At 35.9% G+C, this 23,212-nt stretch overlaps 4 protein-coding genes across 4 annotated transcripts; 2 read left to right on the top strand and 2 right to left on the bottom strand.

Annotated features, from left to right (window-relative positions):
• The first annotated feature begins 2,264 nt into the window (after positions 1-2,264).
• On the top strand, positions 2,265-9,831 carry LOC120768277 (UDP-N-acetylhexosamine pyrophosphorylase). Its single transcript, XM_040094876.1, has 3 exons — positions 2,265-2,496; positions 4,571-4,912; positions 8,515-9,831. Exons 1-3 carry the CDS (start codon positions 2,463-2,465, stop codon positions 9,627-9,629), a joined length of 1,491 nt encoding a protein of 496 aa, XP_039950810.1. The 5' UTR covers positions 2,265-2,462; the 3' UTR covers positions 9,630-9,831.
• Positions 9,832-11,995: 2,164 nt separating this feature from the next.
• On the top strand, positions 11,996-13,930 carry LOC120769199 (E3 ubiquitin-protein ligase Hakai). Its single transcript, XM_040096093.1, has 4 exons — positions 11,996-12,167; positions 12,225-12,489; positions 12,551-13,107; positions 13,192-13,930. The coding sequence occupies exons 1-4, from the start codon at positions 12,102-12,104 to the stop codon at positions 13,618-13,620; spliced, it is 1,317 nt and encodes a 438-aa protein (XP_039952027.1). The 5' UTR covers positions 11,996-12,101; the 3' UTR covers positions 13,621-13,930.
• Positions 13,931-14,268: 338 nt separating this feature from the next.
• LOC120768902 (transmembrane protein 115) lies at positions 14,269-16,466 on the bottom strand. Its single transcript, XM_040095659.1, has 3 exons — positions 15,834-16,466; positions 15,420-15,779; positions 14,269-15,359 (listed from the first exon to the last, which is right to left on the bottom strand). Exons 1-3 carry the CDS (start codon positions 16,352-16,354, stop codon positions 14,882-14,884), a joined length of 1,359 nt encoding a protein of 452 aa, XP_039951593.1. The 5' UTR covers positions 16,355-16,466; the 3' UTR covers positions 14,269-14,881.
• Positions 16,467-19,470: 3,004 nt separating this feature from the next.
• Positions 19,471-22,414, bottom strand: LOC120768392 (protein transport protein Sec61 subunit alpha). The gene is made up of 4 exons (XM_040095064.1): positions 22,262-22,414; positions 21,865-21,932; positions 19,910-21,001; positions 19,471-19,823 (listed from the first exon to the last, which is right to left on the bottom strand). Exons 1-4 carry the CDS (start codon positions 22,266-22,268, stop codon positions 19,560-19,562), a joined length of 1,431 nt encoding a protein of 476 aa, XP_039950998.1. The 5' UTR covers positions 22,269-22,414; the 3' UTR covers positions 19,471-19,559.
• Positions 22,415-23,212: the final 798 nt, after the last annotated feature.

Consider the following 23,212-nt stretch of genomic DNA (forward strand, 5'->3'; position numbering starts at 1 on the left):
GCTCAAAACGTGAAATTATGTGCTCATCGAAGTATTCTTTTAATAAATTCATTGATTGATGCGATATGTGGGAAGTGGCGTCATATTGTTGAAACCAAATGTCGCCGAGATGATGAGCTTCAATTTCAGGCATAATAGTCGGTTATCATGACGCGATAACGCTCGCCATTGACGTTTACGTTTCCAGCGGCATCATTTTTGAAGAACTATGGACCGAATATTCCACCGACCCACAAACCACACCAAACCGTTGTTTTTTTCTGGATGAGATAGCAGCCTTTGAATCTCTTCAGGTTGCTCTTCGTCTCAAATGCGGCAATTTTGCTTGTTTACATACTCATTGGGCCTCATCGCTGAACAAAATTTGGCTCAAAAACGTTGAATCTTCTTGAAACTTTTCAAGAGCCCACAGAGCGAAGCGATGGTGCTTGGAAAACTCAAGCGGCTTCAGTTCTTGCACAAGCTGTATCTTGTATGCTCAGCTACGGCTGCTATAATTTCTTCACTGAGAGCTAGATGTGGTCTATTCGGTCGAATATTATGCAATAATGAATGCTGGGTTTCAATATGGCCAGGTATATTCAAAAGCAAGGAAATTATGTGTCAAATAATTGAACCAAACGACTTTTTTTATATAAGATATGCTTTAAACAAAATAAAGTAGTATTTTTGTATCGGCTGGTGACTGGTTATGAAGAATGGACTCATTACGGCAGCCCTAAACGCAAAAATCCTTTATGAAACCTGGCCAACCAACCAAAACAACAGTAATGGCGTCAAGGCACGATTCTATAAATGGTGGTATCAGGAGGACGTGCTAGATTATGAGCTTCTAAAACAGTGAGAAACCATTAATGAAGAACGCTACCGACAACAACGAATCAAATTGAAAAGAACGATTACTAAAAACGTCGAGAATTTGTGACTAGACACGAGTCAATAACTTTTCATCATGCCAATGATCGGCCTCATGCTACAAAAATCAGTTAAAACCTATTTGGAACACGGTATCTGGAAAGTTTTGCTTCATCCATCCTATAATCCAGACCTTATCCCTTTGTACTCCCATTTGTTCTGGTTGATGCAGAACGCCCTTACTAAAAAACGGTTTTATATCAGAACAGGTTATCAAAAATTGGCTTAATTCATTCTTGGCCGCCAACTCGGCGCAGTATTTTTTGGGATGAGATAGACAAATTGCCAGAAAGATTGTATAAAACCGTAGTAACATAGTTATAGACCCATTCCCAATCGAACCAAGCCATCATAAGGTATATCAAGAAGATAATGAATGCAAATACACAATCAGTTTGATCCTAAATAAGATTTTCTTATTGTTCATTGACATTTTGGTCAAGAGTTGAACATTGATATTAACCATCGAACACTTAATAGATACAAATAATCAAAGGCACAAGTATGATTTTAGATTATGATGACTATTGGAAGAAACAACATCTATCTGGACGAAAGAAAACACTTTCCGCAAGCCTCAAATAAAAGGCTGTTAAAGGTTAGTTAAGGACGCTCTGACCTCTCAGGCAATCGCTTCAAGTTACTTTGTTACTAGACTTATTTCAGTATCTGGTCATAACAGGACCATTGGAAATTGTGAAGCCGATGATCTCTAAAGAAACCAGATTAGAAACGTATTGAAGCAGCTTTGGCCTCTTACATTCTAGCACTGGATCTATAGGCCTCATGTGAACTCAGCAGGCGTTGGTTAGCAAACAGAATAAAAATATGTTCTAGTATCTATTTCAATAATACATATTTTTAACCGATTATGCCGGGAAACCAATTAACCGTGATCTACTAAGCGTCAGGCGATTCAAATAGACAGGATAATCAATTAAGTGTGGGTCAATTAAGCGGGGGGTAGTGTATTTGTAGATGAAGTGACAATTAAGAGATGGCAAAATATGTCTTCCAATAATATCGACTAAAGTAAAATGGGCACCGATTAAAATGATTGGAATGTAGATTTTCAAGTAGTTTTCAACGAGAACTGGTTTTCAATGATTTCGTTTGACAGAGTATGAATAGATGAAAGCTCAAGTCTTAGGACAAGAACCAATTTTGTTTACATTATTTTAATGTCGGTACGAATATAATATTAACAAATATATTATATATTTCTCATAACATATCGATAACATCGATAAAACGAGTCATACCAAATGTCTCATGAAATTTGTTTTGTTTTATAAATCTGAGTGATCCGGCAACTATTAACTATCGATTATTTTGCACTGTATTTTGAACCGAAAGAATTACCACTACCACCGCCTCTGGAGAAATATAAACAATGAAGAATTTCCAATTCGGTTTTCTTTTATCGTGTTGCACGAATTATTATCTAGAAAAAATCTAGTCGTTATCGTGCTAAAAGTGTAAAAAACACTATATTAAAGGAATGTGTTACAAGTGTAAAGTGCATTTGAAAGTGGCATAAGGAAAGTATGGGTAAAGAAGTGTCCGCTACTATAAAATACGGTGAGTGTTTTAATGGCCAGAACCACGTCACTTCGCCGAATAGATAACGATTTAAGCCATTTAATCATTTAGGAAATGATAAAACTTAATTGCTTTCGTTATAGTCAGTTCTATTATAGAATTATATGAAGGAAAATAATACAATAGATGTGTATACAACAATGCCAAATGACTAGCATAATAGGTGTATCGATTGATTGAATTTTCAATATTTACATATACAAGTATCTATTTGAATATGCATATCTACAAATGCCAACGTAGGTTGGCCAGTCACGTAAAACATGATTAACCTGTAAACTCTGTGGGTTTTGTTTAGAAGTGGAGCTGCCGGTTAGATGCTGGCATCGTTTCTTTTTTTGTTTTTGGCTTGTTGCCATTCGCAACGCTAATTCTGCTGTATTACATTACCATTAAATTGTTGCTCAATAACCGCGGCTTTGCTATTGTTTTACATCATCAAACGCTACTGGCCTACAAAAGATGTAAAAAGCTCTTTTGCAATACACTTTTTAAGTCAATTACTAATTGGTTGCAATTAGGTTGAAGGGCTATTTGAAAGTTTATTAGGAAGTTGGACTGTTGGAAATAGTAGTCGATTATTATTGATTGTTGTAGGACCTCCCTTTTCTTTAACGCATATATGAAACATTGCATTAGGTATGTTTGCCACAAATATCTCTAACAATGTGTACGAGTTTTTAAGCTTTAATATATAACGTAGTGCAAAATACAAATTAAAGCTTCTTAAATCAAAATTCTCATCCATTTTATTGAATAACTTCAAACAGTTTGCTGCGAAGTTTACACCCAGAAGTAAACATCAGAAACCCTAAAAAAATATAAATAAAGGATCGGTGCGACGGGCAGTTAATTTAGCCATGTCCGTCTGTTCATTTATCTGATATCGTTCTGAAATGTTGCACACGTCCTTCTCAAGAAGCAGCTCATTTGTTAAAATACCGATATCGGACCTCTGCAGCATATAAGTACCTGCCATACGGTTCAGCTGTTGTTAACTAATTTTAACTATGAAAATATTCTTATGTACACTTTTCTAAAACTAAATTATCATTTAATATCTGAATAGGTATTTTAAATAAATACAAGCGGAAATATTTACTTCTTATCAATTTGCGTACTTTTGAGTTTCTTATCAAGAGGCATGTTCCGTATTTTTTTGCGGTAATTGCTAAGTACTTAACTTACTCCATTCACATTTATGTTGATGTAAATAAGTTCTTTAGCTACATACATATGTATAGAAATACAAACATATATGATTATTCACAAATAATTATAATATTATATAATAGCTGAGTAAAAGGGCATGCCACGTATGTATATTTTTCTCATTGCTAAAGCTGTCTTAAGAATTGGCGCACCACAATTCACTTTCGCTGTTACTTGTAGGAGGGTTTGTTGCTCAGGGACGCCCAGTTAGCTTGCGCAGGTCAGACTAGTTCAGTTAGATTTTAGCATTCTGTAGGCTATTAACTGAGTACCGCAAGCTCAACAATCATCTGGTTTGGGTGTGCGCACACGCTACCGCCACTCTTTGTCTTAAATCAAAAGCTAAACGCCAAGTAACAACAAGCTACAAGAAGAAGGTGTATGAAGTGGAGAGTAACAGACAGCAAGGCAATCAAACAAAACAAGTAAACAACCAACCAAACAAGCCGCAGATTGTCCAAGTAAGCAACATTTGGCTTGTTGGCTCACATATCGCACCTACAAATGTTCGGCTGAAGCTCAGTAGCGGTCGGGAGACGTTGCTGTGCAGTTGAGTTGGCGCGCTTCTTCTATACTACAATCGAGTAGCATTGTATTGAAAAATAATTTGTTTTCGTTTTGCTCGCATTATATTACGTATCGTATTTTTTATTATTATTTATTTAATTTGGTTGTCGACTTTTGTGTTTGTTTTTATCTGGTTAGTGGCTTATAATAAGTGTCTAAATTTTCGTAAAACATTTATAAACTTACATATTTACTTACATATATTGACTGACGTGCAAAAAAGCAAACAACTTTTAACGCTGTTTATCATAAAAAAAAAAAAATTTCATAACAGCAACAATGACGGTATACGACGAACTGTATGAGCGCCTCTCAAAGGTCGGTCAGGAGCATTTGCTTAAATTCTGGGATGAGTTGACACTCGATCAGCAGGAGATTTTGGTGCGTGATATAGACGAACTCAACCTGAAAGAATTGAAGTTATATTTTGAACGCGCCACAGCATCGCTGCAAGAGAATGGCATTAAGCTGGATGATCGTATGCAACCTGTGCCCGAGGAGAACCTAGTTAGCATTGAGCGTACGGCCGAAGAGCGTCTCAAGGCTTATGAAGCAGAGGGTATGCGTCAGATCAGCGCGGGACATGTTGCTGTCTTGCTAATGGCTGGTGGACAAGGTAAATTTAATAAATTTTAATCGTTAAGTAAATCGTACAGTTAACATAACTTGAGTTTATTATATATTTATAACCTGAACAAGGTTTATTATTACATTATATTACCCTCAATTTTTTGAGATATCGCTTTGAAATTCTGCACACGTTTTTTCCTTTTCAAGAAGCTGCTCTTTTGTCGCAACCGCCGCTATCGAACCACTATAGCATATAGCTGCCATACAATCAAGTTCTTGAATAGAAACTTTTTTTATTTGACAAGGGATATTCACGTAATTTGGCATAGATTACTATTTAAAGCAACTCTGGAATCTCCGAAAATTTTTTTAAATCGAACCACTGTGGCATATAGCTGCCATTGAACTGATCGATCAAAATCAAGATGCTAAAAAATATGCACCTGTGCAGGGTATTCTAGCTGCGGTGCAGCCGAAGTTAATGATTTTCTTGTTTTTATTATGAAACCGCATAAAGTGGAGTGTGTGTAATTTATCATACAAGCACATGCACTTAGGTTGAGCTTATTGTATCTCTTAAATGTAAATATGTATGTATAAAAATAATGTGTAAAATTATCTTCGGCGCCTTTACAAATTTGCGAAATTTTAAATTATAACAAAATGTAAGAGAGTAAAAGCTTTTTTCGCCTAATGCATAATCAGCCATGTAAACAGTTTAACTAAAAAAACCAACCGAGTTCAATATTTCTGCGCAACTGTGCTGTCGTGGCTGCTTTGTACGTATGTATGTATCTATGTGACTTCGTTGGACCGTTAGCGCCTCGTTTTCAAAAAGCATACATAGTATACTTTAAAAAAAAGATAAATAAAATAATAATTAACTTGCCTGTCACGTAACCTCATACAAACGCGAAACGAGAAATGCTCACAAAGAATATGCCTAAAAGTTACCGTAATATACGAACCAGAAACGACTTTGTATATCCACTGTGGCATAGCCAAATACGATTGCTTTATGGTCTTTCTTTTAATTCAGTTTTTATTTACTGCTTCAAATCAAGTTTACCTTAAAGTAAGCTTAGTCATTTAAGAAGGCGCGCACAGACAATAATTTAATGATTTCTTTGTTGCTTCAAAAATAACAATGTAGTGAGTAATGCTATTAGAGTGCATCGTTGGCAATCGATGGTTTAAATACGGATTTCTTGCAGTTGCACATACCCGAAGACGCCATTGATTCTCTGTAGCTCACGATTTCGCTGTGACTGTTGTTATAAGGCACACCCGAAATAGTTTTGGACTATTCTATTCTAACAATCTTGCGCTGTTATTATGCGAGTTTTCTACATTTGTATAGAATCGACTCCTTATGTTAGGTTAGGTTAGATTCGATGGCTGATCTGCAAGATAGCGATCGCATTTGTACTACTACGTATAGTTTTTTATGAGCCTTAAAAATAGAACTCCTGTATAAGATCTTATAAGTCAAGAAACCGCTCTGACGCCAAAAAAAAGTACCAGTTGAGTGAGATATCTGAAATTTTGAGAGCCCAAATATTTAAGCCTTGATATCGCAAAGGCGGCCCAAGCAAGAATGAAGTGTTGAGAGCTGGCATTATAAGTTTGGGTATGTTCCCGCCTCAACTATAGTGGTTTCAAATCACTAACCACCAGTTCCTTGTGTGGCAAAGAGACTTTATAGGCAACTTTAAACATAGTCGATCGATCACTGGTGAGTGGTATCACTTGGGACCTTAACAACATTCATGGCTTGTTCGCAAACTGGAGCGTTCGTAAGGTTATAACTTCCGGTATATACTATAGTAATGCATTTGTAGTACTAGACACAGCCATTATACAACAATATTTGTTCTTCGAAACTACACATTTGTTTAGTGTACTAAGAGTAGATGCAGTTATAGATAACAATGAAGAGATAAAAAATATGTTTTCCATTATTTTTTTGTTAAGGAAATTGCAATGAACAGATAAATTAAGACCATGATAAATTTACTTTTGTTATACCCTGAACAGGATATATTAAGTTTGCCATTATTATCCAATGCATCGCTACAATTTCCGATTATGTATATTGTGCCGAGCGGACAACTACATATATCATATAACTGACATGCAAAGTGACCGATCCAAGTCAAATTATACAAAAGTTTCAATAAGAAATGCACCTGGGAAGGGTATTAGTTGCGGTGCAACCGAAGTTAACGTTTTTTCTGGTTGAGTCTTAATTTAAGTACCTTTAAGGTCAAGTAATGAACGTTGTTAATGTTATAAAGTGCCACAAATAGTACTTTAAAAGTATAATTACTTCTAACTTTGATTTAATTAGTAAATAATGTCATCTTTAATTGCATATATGTAGATGCGCCGTTATTCCTTTATCTAGTACATATCCATATTTACACACAGTACGTGTGTTTGTCCATAAAGCACCTACAATGTAAAAATAACTCAAGGGCCCTGACTTATTATATTTATTTAATCCATTCTCGTGCTTTCCCACCTACATACATACTTACATATATATTTGTGTTTGTGGTTATCAGCAGCTCAGCATTCTTGTTTTACAAATCATATGCGATAATTACTAACACTTTGCAGCTCGTCGTAAAAACAATTACACAAATACATAAGTATGTACATTCTGATCTTATATCCACACATTCGATTAGTCAAAATTTTACGCCAACTAACTTTAAGCTAGAGCCCTATGAATATTTATGCAAGTTGGTGTGAATTAATGCATAAACGTCCACACACGCATATCTTTTAGCCCAAACTATCATTAAGTATTTACGTCAGCAGAAAACAAGAATTGATTTAAACCAAACAAACACGTTTTAAAGGTCAGCCAGCAGTGATGTCGCCTTTTAGAGTAAAAACAAAAACATTCAAAGTATTAAACTTAAGATGTTTGTATACGAAATATGTGGGAATCTTTTGAATTTCGATTTAAAAAAGCTTTTGCGTACTCAAAGAAACTAACGGAAACTTTTTCATAACCTGAACAAGGTAGGTTATTGTCACAAAGTTTGTCTCTTTTTGGGTCGTAGGAGACCCTAAAATTATATATACATACATATAAGTGATCAAAGCGTCGACCAGAGTCGATTTGGTCATGTAGGTCTGTCTGCTCGTCAGTATGTACGTACCAGGGATAATGTACGTACACTAGTGACTCAGTTTTTGAAATGTCTATCTAAAATTTTGCACACCTTCTTTTCCTCTTACGAAGCTGCTCATTCGTCGTATCCCCAATTATCAGAACACTATTGTTTATATCAGTAATACAAACTGAACTATCAAATCCCCGTCCTTGTATGGTAAATTTTTTATTTGTAAAGTTATATCCAAGAAATAAAGCATGAATTATTGTGGTTGTAACATTGTTTTTTTTACAAAATTGACAAATAAATTATTAGTGAAATGCGAAAATAGGGGCAATTAAAACGTCAATATATTTTTAACTGTCAGAGATGTTAAAAATATAATCATTCGTCAGTTTTGTATAATAATAAAACACCTTGTTAACTTAAATTCACCACCCTTTAATGCATAATTAATTAACATACTTTTCAAAATTACGAAAACTACGTTTCTTAATAATCTCCCTCTCCTACTCTGCAGGCACCCGTTTGGGTTTCGCTCACCCAAAGGGTATGTACGACGTGGGTCTCCCATCGAAGAAATCACTCTTTCGCCTACAAGCCGAGCGCATACAGAAATTGGAGGAATTGGCTTACGCCGCTACTGGCAGTCGTGGCAACATCACGTGGTACATCATGACATCGGAGCACACAATACAACCAACAAATGAATACTTCATGGCTAACAACTATTTCGGACTGAAAAGGGAGAATATCATACTCTTCGAACAGGGTTCATTGCCATGTTTCGATTATGATGGTCGCATTATATTGGATCAAAAGCATCGTGTTGCACGCGCACCCGACGGTAACGGTGGATTGTACCGGGCGTTGAAACAACAAGGCATACTGGAGGATATTAAAAAACGCGGCATCTTATATTTGCATGCTCACAGTGTAGATAATATATTGATTAAGGTCGCCGATCCGGTTTTTATCGGTTATTGTGTACAAGAGAATGCCGACTGTGCAGCCAAGGTGGTGGAAAAATCACATCCCAACGAAGCTATCGGTGTGGTCGCCATAGTGGATGGCAAAAATCAGGTGGTGGAGTATAGCGAAATATCGGCAAAAACCGCTGAAATGCGCAATCCCGACGGACGCTTAACTTTCAGCGCCGGCAATATATGCAATCATTTCTTCTCGGCAGCTTTCTTGCATCAAATTGGTGACACATATGAGAAACAGTTGAAACTACACGTGGCCAAAAAGAAGATACCATTTGTGGATAATTCGGGCAAACGTATTACGCCAGAAAAACCCAATGGCATCAAAATCGAAAAATTCGTCTTTGACGTATTTGAGTTTGCGCAAAAATTCGTCGCTATGGAAGTGCCACGTCACATCGAGTTTAGCGCGCTAAAAAATGCTGACAGCGCTGGTAAGGATTGCCCAGCTACAGCACGCGCAGATTTAGCACGTCTACATAAGCGTTATATTGAAGCCGCCGGTGGCATTGTGCATGGTGAGGAGTGTGAGATTTCGCCGTTTATAAGTTATGCTGGCGAAAACTTGGCGCCGCTAGTGGCTAGCAAATCTTACACAAGCCCCGTTTACTTGCGTAGCAATCGCGACCCCTACCATGGACATCTGTGACTTGATTAGACGTTTTAGATATGTGAATATGCTGATAAATTTAAATAAGTAGTTGACTGATGTTAACTGTGTATGTACAGTTGTAAAAGCAGTTTATGCTAGATTTGTATAGTTTTTGTTATGATTTCCGTTAATTTAATATAAACAAATGTATGTAAATTGTATTTAGAACAAAATTTATTGATCTGTAGACTGTGCGTTAAAAAATATTATCTACAAATATTATATTTAATACTTATTTTACAATCGAAATTAAAAAGCGTTTATGTAATTTAAAAAAAAACACACGCACATTTGCTAAGCAAAAATTCAGAAAAAAACGTATGCTACTTATAACTACTTTGATTTTCAAATATTAATTATTCAGTTAGTAGTATTATTGTACGCAATTTTTTATTTTCTTTAATATTGGAACAACAATTTATAACTACATATTACAACAATATTATACATACATACATATATACACATGCGAGCAAACTTGTGTTTTTTATATGACTTTATGCTTTTTCTTATAGCTCTTGTAAATTTTGAGGTTAAATATTATAAAGAAAATTAAGTGCAATCTACATATATTAATAATCATGTACTATCGGGTGATTTTTTAAGAGCTTGATAAATTTTTTATAAAAAAAAACGCATAAAATTTGCAAAATCTCATCGGTTCTTTATTTGAAACGTTAGATTGGTTCATGACATTTACTTTTTGAAGATAATTTCATTTAAATGTTGACCGCGGCTGCGTCTTAGGTGGTCCATTCGGAAAGTCCAATTTTGGGCAACTTTTTCGAGCATTTCGGCCGGAATAGCCCGAATTTCTTCGGAAATGTTGTCTTCCAAAGCTGGAATAGTTGCTGGCTTATTTCTGTAGACTTTAGACTTGACGTAGCCCCACAAAAAATAGTCTAAAGGCGTTAAATCGCATGATCTTGGTGGCCAACTTACGGGTCCATTTCTTGAGATGAATTGTTCTCCAAGTTTTCCCTCAAAATGGCCATAGAATCGCGAGCTGTGTGGCATGTAGCGCCATCTTGTTGAAACCACATGTCAACCAAGTTCAGTTCTTCCATTTTTGGCAACAAAAGTTTGTTAGCATCGAACGATAGCGATCGCCATTCACCGTAACGTTGCGTCCAACAGCATCTTTGAAAAAATACGGTCCAATGATTCCACCAGCGTACAAACCACACCAAACAGTGCATTTTTCGGGATGCATGGGCAGTTCTTGAACGGCTTCTGGTTGCTCTTCACCCCAAATGCGGCAATTTTTCTTATTTACGTAGCCATTCAACCAGAAATGAGCCTCACCGCTGAACAAAATTTGTCGATAAAAAAGCGGATTTTCTGCCAACTTTTCTAGGGCCCATTCACTGAAAATTCGACGTTGTCGCAGATCGTTCGGCTTCATTTCTTGCACGAGCTGTATTTTATACGGTTTTACACCAAGATCTTTGCGTAAAATCTTCCATGTGGTCGAATAACACAAACCCAATTGCTGCGAACGGCGACGAATCGACATTTCACGGTCTTCAGCCACACTCTCAGAAACAGACGCAATATTCTCTTCTGTACGCATTCGTGTGGTTGGTTTAATGTCCAATAAAGTAAACTGAGTGCGAAACTTGGTCACAATCGCATTAATTGTTTGCTCACTTGGTCGATTATGTAGACCATAAATCGGACGTAAAGCGCGAAACACATTTCGAACCGAACACTGATTTTGGTAATAAAATTCAATGATTTGCAAGCGTTGCTCGTTAGTAAGTCTATTCATGATGAAATGTCAAAGCATACTGAGCATCTTTCTCTTTGACACCATGTCTGAAATCCCACGTGATCTGTCAAATACTAATGCATGAAAATCCTAACCTCAAAAAAATCACCCGATACATACATATATACAATGCAATATTATGCAAAATAAAAAAAAATATTATGAAAAGCAACAATATGTTCCGCTGATCCTTTATTGCAATGAAAGTAAGTATCTTTAGATTCTGCAAACAAGAAAAAATAGTTTTTGATGTTTGTGTGTATGTGGGTGTTTACAAGTCTCCACGAAACTTGTAAAACTATTAATTTATTTTTTAACTAAGCAGAAAATGCTGGCAATAAAAGTTCATAAACTGAAAAACAAATAGTACTAGCTTTAACAAGTCCTAATTTATTAAAATTACATTTATTATAATTTTGTTTAAAGTGCGGAGAGAATGCTTAAATCTAAAACAACATAAAAATGTTTAATAATCGATAAATTTAACAAATGGCAGCACCATAATTTCAATTATCGTTTGAAATGGTTACTCGTTCATAATGAATAATTTAGCTGGCAGCACTACACGACGAATGCCAAAATAGTATAGAAATAAAAAACCTCTAAAAAACGTAGCACAGAAAAGACGTGCATTTTTACAAGCGGCTGTAAAGAAATTATAAAATTTAGTAATTTTTAAAGACTGCAATATTTATACAATGGGCGGTGCACGAGCTCGTGGACGTGGACGCGGTCGAGGACGTGGTAGAGGCAAGAAGAAGGAGGTTTGTAAATTTCATTACAACATTTTAACATATCTTAAAAGAATTGTAAATTTTTAGACACTTGATGGCATTGGAGCAAGTATAGCTGCCAACAGTGCACAAGACGATACAGAAAGTTCTAATCAACTACCCGATACTGTTGAAGATGTAACAATGCAAGAGGGTGTTAAAGAAAGTGAAATTGATACGACAGTTCCGCCTGCACAAATGGAAACGGAAGATTTGACGGCAACTGCGACAACGACTACGGTAGGACCGCCTACCATACCAGCTGTGGCGCTTGAAGAGCCTTTACAGCCGGCAACTGTTTTGCCACAAACAAGTATGTGCTGTTAACTGATATATGCAAACATATATTTTTATTAGTATATTTACTTTTTTAGTTGATATGGAAGCTGATATCTCACAACTGGAAGCACCAACATTTACTACTATTTCGCGCGGTCCACCCGAACCGATGTTACGCCTCAAATGGGATCATAAAGTAAACTTGATCGGCGAAAAAGTGTTGAATCCTATGATACACTGTTGCGATCAATGTGACAAACCGATTTTATTATACGGTCGCATGATACCATGTAAGCACGTATTCTGCTTGAAATGTGCACGTTCGGAACCAATAAAGATTTGTCCGCGCTGTAATGATAAGGTGTTGCGCGTTGAGCAATCTGGCTTGGGCACAGTTTTTATGTGTACACATGGTGGTAGTCGTTATGGCAATACCGGTTGCAGACGTACATATTTGTCACAGCGCGATCTACAAGCGCATATCAATCATAGACATATTACACAGCCAGCGGTAATAGCACAACAACCACCACAAATTATACCTGCTAATACTATAAGTGGAGGCGTCAGTGAATTAAAGACATCATCATCAGCTGCTGATGTGAATATGGAGACGGTATTCAAGAGTGTTAGCGGCAATGTACAACGAAAAGTGAGCACAACTAACGTACTTCCTCTACAGTATTACCTAAATTAAATTAAAATGTATATATATATTAAATTTTTTACACATAAGCTTTCGGAGTCGTCTAACAGTGCTACTACAATACAAGCGCCATCTGCTTTATTAACACAACGACGTGCCACTACCATAGGCAATATACCACCGCCCGGCTCCGTTAGCTCAACATCCACACAAGGTTCTACACATTCGCATTCCTCCTTAACGCAGGCCAATCTAGCGCGCATTAACACAGCAAACGAACAAAATTGTCATCAAGGCAAAGTTGCATTACATCAGACATTAAAGAAGACGCCTATAACACAGTCGCATCATCAACCACCTGAAAGTGTAGCCGATGCTTCCTATTATAGTAGCGTACTAAACTCCTTTGGCAGCAATGATGTCGAACAAAGTGGCGGTGGTAGTGGTAATATAACGTCAACATCACAAACCAACTGTGCAACACAAAACACTTGGCAATCAAATCAGTACTATAGATGAATGGTAAATATTAACAAAGAGCGTCTGGCATTTGTGATTGCAATTATGGCGAAGCAATGATAATGCCACATACATACATATATACGAATAACTGATGGTGACCAATGATGTTTGTTATTTTTTATAAGAATTAGCGTTAAACACTATCAGATAATCATAAGACAAAAAAACTATATCGATATTACTTGAATAATATCTAAAAAACAATGACTGTAGCAGCTGTTGGCAATTCATGTAATACCGTTCTTCGACTTTGTTTACGAATAAATAACGTTTGTCGTTCTAATAGAAACATCCAAATCTCAATAAATTTTAAGTGTTCGTTGGCCGAACTTTTAATTTAAAATTTATAATATAATGCACCAGTTGTCTTGTTTAAAATATACAATAACAATTATGTTTGGAGTATATATTAAATTTTATGTGTAATGTGTGTTCTTTTAAAATGCTTTTTTCATGGAAGCAGCTGTGCGGTAAATATTTATGTGTATCTAAACAAACTTTTGTTTCGCCATTGTAATATACATAGTGTTTGCTTATGGGAATACTCGTAACAAGTACCAAAATTGTAATAAATTGTACATTTAACTTAGCAATAACTTTCGAAAGAAAATCACTTTTTTAATTTTCCAATAAAAACACGGCTTGTCAATGAGGAACTTCCTTATATTTTTTTTATAGCTTTTCAAACTGATTGATACACTCAATGCATGCGTATTAATAGTTTTATTTTGCAAATAAGTTATAGGCAATTTGTTTACATGTTCCAAAAAACTTAGTTATTATTTAAGAAGTAAAAAAGAAATACATATCACGGATGTTCTCTCTCTTATAACATTAAGATGCTTAACTGTCACGGGTAAATCGAAAAGGCAACCTACATACATACAGCGCTATACATATGGAGATATACTTATGTATATATATTTTTTTATGCTCGTTGACAAGTCCGTTATGTGTTATCTCACTTTCGAACGTGTAATTGTAAACACATCTATTTGATTTCTTTCTTTTTAAATATAAGGTATTGTGATGTACTCTATTCAAAACAATATCGCTTTATTTTTCGTTTTTACAAGTAGACCGCTCCCAGTTTATTCACATTTACCACTGCCAAGAATGTAACTAAACTTCTTAAGTGTGCATTCAATTTGTGGTGCGTCTTTTTCATACGAATGTTTACATATGCATACATATATATATTATTATTCGTGTAAAACAAAATACCAATTTACTTTGTAACTCCTTTATATTATTATACCTACTGCTTAGCCGTACCGCTCAGGTCGATTAGGGCGTCACTCATTGCCGTATTCGTATCAGAGTTTATATCATTTCTAGGCGGTGGCGCCGGCATTGGTATCGCTATCGTACTCATTGTACTGATCATACGCGGTTCTGCACGTACACTCGTTATAGGTGATGAAATGTTAGCGCTAATATGCTGTGATTTGCCCATAAAAGAGGGATTTAGTAATGCCTCTGGGCTAACATGCTCTGGTGCATGTTGTTGTGTATGTCCATGACCGTGTGGGTGACTATGACTATGCCCATGACCATGGCTATGATGTCCATGCTGTTGACTGTGATGATGTTGGTGTTTCTGATGATGATGATGATGATGCCCAGACATAGGCGCTCCACCACTGCTGACTGTTGGAAATGATTTGGGCAATTGATTATGCCGCGCTGCATCTGTTGATTTTAAGCGTTCACTCAATGCCTTTAGAGCGATTTGTCTGCAAACACAAAGAAAAAATTTAGTTCAATTTAGAATAAGTCATTTTGTATTTGCATACCTTCGTCGTTCTATATCATGTGCATCCGCACCAGGTATTTGTATGGATACTGAAGACAAACTTCCAGCAAGAGAAGATGCCCGTGGAGGTGCTGGTGTTTTTACAATGCCCAATCTTAAACAACATATATAGATGGGATTTACTAAAATACTAATTACAGGTTGCATGACATTTGGAAAGAAACTGGCAAATGTAAAACTTTCAGAACTATCACCACGCCCATTTGGATGCCATTGATAGAAGCGCAAATACACCCATGCCACAATAAGACCGGAACCGAACATTGTTGGATATGTGCCATCCAATAGTTTAATTGCCCACATAAGAATTGACGCCACCAACACAGTTAAGGGCACGTTTCTATAAAACCAAATGAGAGTAATTCTTAACAATAAACCAAAACTTCATAATTACCTATTAGTTAATTTGCCCCAACGCGTTTTGAAAATTAAATGATCGGGCATTATTTGTCGTACTGCCACACAGATACCTGCTACGTAGCCGGCCAGTCCATGAATATGCACGTCGAAAAGTATACTTTCATTATCGGTTACAACAAAATACAACAGATAATATATTGTTGTAAGTATGGATACACCAAAATTTGTTAGGGCAAAAAACTTGAACATTTCCAGTTGTCCCCATAATGGTTCCAACATTTTGCCACATAGCCCCACGGTGACGACATCGACAATCACTTCCCACCAATGTAATTCGATAAAACAAAATGTAAATGCTGTCCATATCCAGAACTCAGCATTTGGAAGTATTTTGCCTGGAGTAACACTCAACAACCGCACAGCGGTCTCCGAGTACGAGAGTAAATATCCAAAGCCAGTGACCACACAGATAAGCGTAATAACAGGCGATGTGTTGTGTAGCAAAGCTGAAAACTGTTGTTGCAGATATTGTACATTTCGATGGTACGCCGACATTATGGTTTACGGTATGAATACCACTTTTCTGCACAAAAATTGAACTTTTTCAAAACATTGATATTAAAAATTCTAATAAAATTGTTGCTTCCTAAATAAAAATTGTATGTGATTCCTTAACAAAAGTAAAATGATTAATGAGGTTGCCATATTTTATAATATAATTTATGCATATTGGGTACTCGGTTTTAATTATAATTTTAACAATTTTTCATAAGCTGTAATTAAATAAAATTTCGTTTTGGCAGTTATTTTATTTATTTACTATGCTATAAGAATCATGTTTACTACAGAAGGTTGGTGAAATTATATAGCAGAAATTTGGTAACAAAAGAAACGATTTCCTTCTCACTTGTGTTCCCCTGTATACTTTGTATCGGATGATTTTTTTGAGGTTAGGATTTTCATGCATTAGTATTTGACAGATCACGTGGGATTTCAGACATGGTGTCAAAGAGAAAGATGCTCAGTATGCTTTGACATTTCATCATGAATAGACTTACTAACGAGCAACGCTTGCAAATCATTGAATTTTATTACCAAAATCAGTGTTCGGTTCGAAATGTGTTTCGCGCTTTACGTCCGATTTATGGTCTACATAATCGACCAAGTGAGCAAACAATTAATGCGATTGTGACCAAGTTTCGCACTCAGTTTACTTTATTGGACATTAAACCAAATACACGAATGCGTACAGAAGAGAATATTGCGTCTGTTTCTGAGAGTGTGGCTGAAGACCGTGAAATGTCGATTCGTCGACGTTCGCAGCAATTGGGTTTGTGTTATTCGACCACATGGAAGATTTTACGCAAAGATCTTGGTGTAAAACCGTATAAAATACAGCTCGTGCAAGAACTGAAGCCGAACGATCTGCCACAACGTCGAATTTTCAGTGAATGGGCCCTAGAAAAGTTGGCAGAAAATCCGCTTTTTTATCGACAAATTTTGTTCAGCGGTGAGGCTCATTTCTGGTTGAATGGCTACGTAAATAAGAAAAATTGCCGCATTTGGGGTGAAGAGCAACCAGAAGCCGTTCAAGAACTGCCCATGCATCCCGAAAATGCACTGTTTGGTGTGGTTTGTACGCTGGTGGAATCATTGGACCGTATTTTTTCAAAGATGCTGTTGGACGCAACGTTACGGTGAATGGCGATCGCTATCGTTCGATGCTAACAAACTTTTTGTTGCCAAAAATGGAAGAACTGAACTTGGTTGACATGTGGTTTCAACAAGATGGCGCTACATGCCACACAGCTCGCGATTCTATGGCCATTTTGAGGGAAAACTTCGGAGAACAATTCATCTCAAGAAATGGACCCGTAAGTTGGCCACCAAGATCATGCGATTTAACGCCTTTAGACTATTTTTTGTGGGGCTACGTCAAGTCTAAAGTCTACAGAAATAAGCCAGCAACTATTCCAGCTTTGGAAGACAACATTTCCGAAGAAATTCGGGCTATTCCGGCCGAAATGCTCGAAAAAGTTGCCCAAAATTGGACTTTCCGAATGGACCACCTAAGACGCAGCCGCGGTCAACATTTAAATGAAATTATCTTCAAAAAGTAAATGTCATGAACCAATCTAACGTTTCAAATAAAGAACCGATGAGATTTTGCAAATTTTATGCGTTTTTTTTAAAAAAAAAGTTATCAAGCTCTTAAAAAATCACCCGATACAATATTTGAACTAGAGGAAATAAATCCAAATATTTTTAATTTTAATTGTTTTTTAGGAAAAAATAACAACAAATGTAGAAATAATATGTTAATACTGCAATTGATAGATATAATTTTGTTAAAAAAAATCGTAAATTTGAATCCTTATACTACAGCACTTATTCATAATCACAATATGTGATGAATTTGTTGTTGTTATACAAAGAACAGAGTATATTAAGTTTGCCACGAAGTTTGTAACATCTAAAAGATACGTCAGAGACCCTATAAAGCACGACGGGCTGAGTGTAGTTCAGATTTAGCCATGACCGTCTGTATGTTTGTATATATGTGATATATACTAGTCCCTTAGTTTTTGAGATATTGATCTGACATTTTGCATACGGACTTTTCACCAAAAGTAGCTGCTTTTTGTGGGAATCGTTAAAATGGGACCTCTATTGGATATGACTGCTATACAAACTGAACAATCAAAATCATATCCTTGTTTAAAAAACTCTTTTTATTTCACAAGTTAACTTCACGAAATTTGAAAGGGATTATAGTCAGGGTAACGGCACAATTTCCAAATTCAGATCGGACAACTATAGCATATTCTTACATACGTAGCTGCCTTCATTTTTCTGTGCATTGACCACACAATATTATTTCACATATGCACGTAATTATGTATGTATGTATATTACCCGGAGCATTTTTTGGGGCTCCTCCACTCACATTATTGTGTTATTTCATTATTCATATTGTATTAAAACATATTTTTTAGATTTTACGATTTTTTATTAAATTTTAAAACTTTTGTTTTTCTTCATTTTATTACAACTTAATATTAAATGTCTAGCTTTATTATTTTAACTTCATTTCGCTTCTGTATAAATTAACTATTATGTAGATCTTAATATTATTACATATCATTACATTAATTGTTTGCCCTGACTGAATTTATAGCTAGACAACCATTAACACATGATTAGCGTTGTGAAAACATTTAAGCTGTTGCAGAGTAACGCACACACAATTAACATAATAATTGAAATAATATTAAATTTAACATAAAGAAAGTCTATTATTTGTTTGTATGAAGTTTAATATGTTACTGTTCTTGTTGTTACTTCCATATCACCGCGTTCACACAGCAATGGATTCGTTGCGATTTCGCAAATAAATGTAAAAAAAAACACATTTACAAATTTTGAAAGAAAAATCTAAAAACGACCATAAAATTGGACGCTACTGGTATTAAAAAAAATCATAATAATGATGACAGAGCCAACTCCTTTGTTTTTATGTGGAAATGTTTGATGTGTGAAATTTGTGTGGCGAGTTAAGGACTTGAAACTATGTTGAATTTTGAGTTCAACTCTGTCCGTACAGGCGTAAATCTTACATTCAATGATGAAACAAATGTCTGGAAACAAGTAACAGTACATATGTAGCGGTAGTCGTTGGGCTCAAAGCAAATGCTTACTTCGAGTGAGTTATATATCTCATAAATAACATCGTTTAATTAATGTACAAAGCACCAACAACTTAAAACAGTAAAGTGCCCATGCCACCCATTTCAGATTGCTCCTTAACGAAGATTTCGAAGTATTGATAGATGATGGTTACAGCCAGCAGAATACCGGTGCCTGAGCCAATGGCACCCAAAAAGTCAGCCATAACAGACAGCGCACCAATGCAGAGACCACCAAACGCGGCCGCTGTTGGGATGTAACGGTTCAATTCGTGGATCATAGAGTTTTCACGATGGCCACGCATTACCATGTGTTGTTCCTTCAATTGTTTGGCAACCTATAACAAACGAAAAAAATACAATAAACATTATGTTAATAACTATACAGTAAATAATAACAAATTCGGTGATGATATAAACTTACATCCTTGGCTGAGCTACCAGACACATCGATCCATGTTTTCGAGAAGAAGGCACAAGATCCCAACATGAAGACAATGTATAAAATAGCGTGGATAGGATCGGTTAAGATATGTCCTACACTCTCTGGTGGCGATAGGTAGTAGCACAGACCGCCAATTGGGTAGGAACGAGCTGGGCCGCCACCACCAACATCAGCCCATACGCCGAGTAAATTGATGAAGACATTGCCTTGGAATTTGACAGCCAACATTTGAGAGATGACATATAAGTTAGAAACTAAGGCTGATTGTAGAATGATTGGAATGTTGGAGGTGTAGAAAAGCTTAATGGGGTAACTGCTATATTGTCCACGGTAACGTGCCGATTTCACGGGCAAATCCACGCGGAAGCCTTGGAAGTATATGACAACGGCGAACACCAAGATCGTGGCCAATAAATTCATCAAATTTGGCAAATTCTGACGATAGAAAGCTTCGCGCAACGCACGCACTTTGTCATTGCGTGTGGCCATCAAATGGAATAAAGCAATCACGGCGCCTTCAAATTCAGTGCCACGTCCTGTTGTGACTGTGGTTGGTGAGAATGCCTTCCACACAATGGTCTCGCAAATATTGGTAGCAATGAAAAGTGAAATACCAGATCCCAAACCGTATCCTTTCTGCAGCAATTCATCAAGCAACAGCACAATCAAACCGGCAGCAAAGAGTTGAATGATAATCAACAAACAAACACCAGCGCCAATTTCTGAAGGATCTCCGTACATGCCAGTCATGACGTACACAATAGCTTGGCCAATTGTAATAACCATGCCGAACAATTTTTGCGCACCGTTGAACAATGCACGATCTTTGGGCGTATCACCGACCTCAATGATTTTGGCACCCGCCAGCAGCTGCATAATCAAACCAGACGTCACAATTGGTGAAATACCAAGTTCCATAAGAGTACCACGGTTAGAAGCCAAGATCACACGAATCCAGTAGAATGGATCAGCTGAGTCTGAGCTCATAATGCCGAAAAGCGGGATTTGGCAACAAACCAAGAAGATGAATAGTGTTATAGCAGTCCATAGCACCTTCTCCCTGAATTGAATCTAATGGAATATAAAAAAAAAAATTATGTTAGTTCTGTTAATGGACCAATTAATTGGTGATGAATTAAATCTATTGGAAAAACGGTATAAAAATTATGTTAGTTAAGTTATTGGTCTTATTACATTATACTACATTGAATCTAAGCCATTTGAGATTAACCTAGTTTTTTTTTAACTACATACGTATGCAAAGGCGATTTGATAAGGTCATTTTTCATTTTCTTTCCCTCTCTCTCTCTATCAAACACTTTAACGTGAAGATCTCTTATTTTTTGATAGGTTTATGTTATTTCTTTACTACGTCGGCAACGTGAAATTTGCTGGAGAAATCGTTGCCGACAACGAACGATGACGTTTATTCGGCAAAGCCGAACAGCAAACAAATCTGTGGCACACGTAGCGCACAAACTGTCAAAATCTGACACTTGTGGCAGCGAAATACTACTTCGTTTATACAAAGTAGGCAACAAAAAATAGAAATAGTTTGTCCAAAATATGAAATTCGGTCTACTTACATATTTATATATATTAAAGTTTTGGAAAAATATGAAATATAAGAAAAAGCAATTAGTTATAATGAGAATGCTGATTGCACACAAAAGCAAAGTAATTGAAAATTCAGTAACCGTGTGAATATTTGCCCTAACGCATATACGATTTTACAGAAGTTTTATGTTAAATTTATACTTAATTACTTATATTAAATGCTTGCGTGGCTGCTGTAATCAATCACTAATAAGAGCATATCTAATATATATACATAATTTCTATCAAAGTTTTTGGTTTAATTGAAGAAATTTGTTTTTAAAAATGTCTCTAGTAATCTAGCAAAGTTAATTTCTTCTATTTTATTTATAACTTACCTTTCGTTCCGGCTTGGCGATTTCCGGGAGTATGCTGCAGAATGGCTTAATAACTTCGAGGAATTTTACTGCAAATCAGAGAAAACCCAAATTTTAAAATATTTTCTTTTACTTAAATTGCATTTAATAATATAGCAGTATTCCATATTAACACAATGAGCCATTATTAAGTTTATTTTACGAAGACATCCGAATTTGTATACGTAAGCAAATGTATAACGATATTTATTCCTTTCACTCTACCGCTAGTGCGATGAAAGCTATAGAGAAGCGAAAGCACCGCACCTTCCACCACCTTCACAAATGCTTTGTATGAAACCACTTCATAATTTTAATAGTGTAATTTTTAACCGAAACACATTTATAATTAAATTTAATTTGACGCGTATTTACTTACTTCCCATTGTGGCGGTTTATTTCCGTGTATACCTAATAATTAAATGAATGCAATTCTTTCCGAAAATGCACAGAACTTAAACTTTCCAATTCGAACACCAATAAGCGTAAACACACGTCCAACGCAATCAAATTTCTCAAATGAATGAACGAACGAACCACAAATGAACAAGAAACGAAATCTTTGCTATGCGCTGTCGACTTTTACGAGCGACTTGCAGTGTTGTAATAAATAAGTAGGGAGCGAAAGAAGTAGAAATGTCAAACAAAACTCTTTTGTATATGAAATAACATTTATAAAATAAAGTCGAATCTATGCAGTATAGAGTAGTAGCAAGAAATCTTATATCCACACAAATTTTTGAATGCGTAGAAATTTATGCAGCTGCATATTTAATTAATTTAACCAAGTCAAAGTAGAATTATTTTAACTAGATTAAAACTTAGTAATAGCACCTTTGCAACCCGTAGCTGTGCGCTGTCAAACCATTCGTGTTTAATGTCGCATGTAGCTGATCTCTTCCCACTTTCGGTATATATAATGCCTTTGGTATGAGCGGTTGTCAAATGTTACACGTCTGACAAGTACTGCTCACGTGACGAATTTTCAGTGCTTCCAATTGGCTGTCAACAATATGTCAAACTGCACTGTGGAAAAAATTCCAATAAGAAAATTTGTAGGAGAACTACTTGGGACATGTAGTACACAGTGAAGATTCTGCAATTATAACTACGTTGAACTGTAAGAACAAGCAGCTACTACATGTATTTGTAGTAATTCTTTAAAAATAAATCACGATTTATGAAAAAGAATAATTTTGATATTAAAAAATGTATTTATAGTATTAATAATAAATTTGTTATTTGCGGTATTAATAATCATTTTGTTTTTATTTTTAATAATAATATTATTATTTTCCATATAGAATGCACAGCTGTTAATATTTTTTCT

This window comes from Bactrocera tryoni, chromosome 2, assembly GCF_016617805.1.
Source record: "Bactrocera tryoni isolate S06 chromosome 2, CSIRO_BtryS06_freeze2, whole genome shotgun sequence".
Classification (NCBI taxonomy): domain Eukaryota; kingdom Metazoa; phylum Arthropoda; class Insecta; order Diptera; family Tephritidae; genus Bactrocera; species Bactrocera tryoni.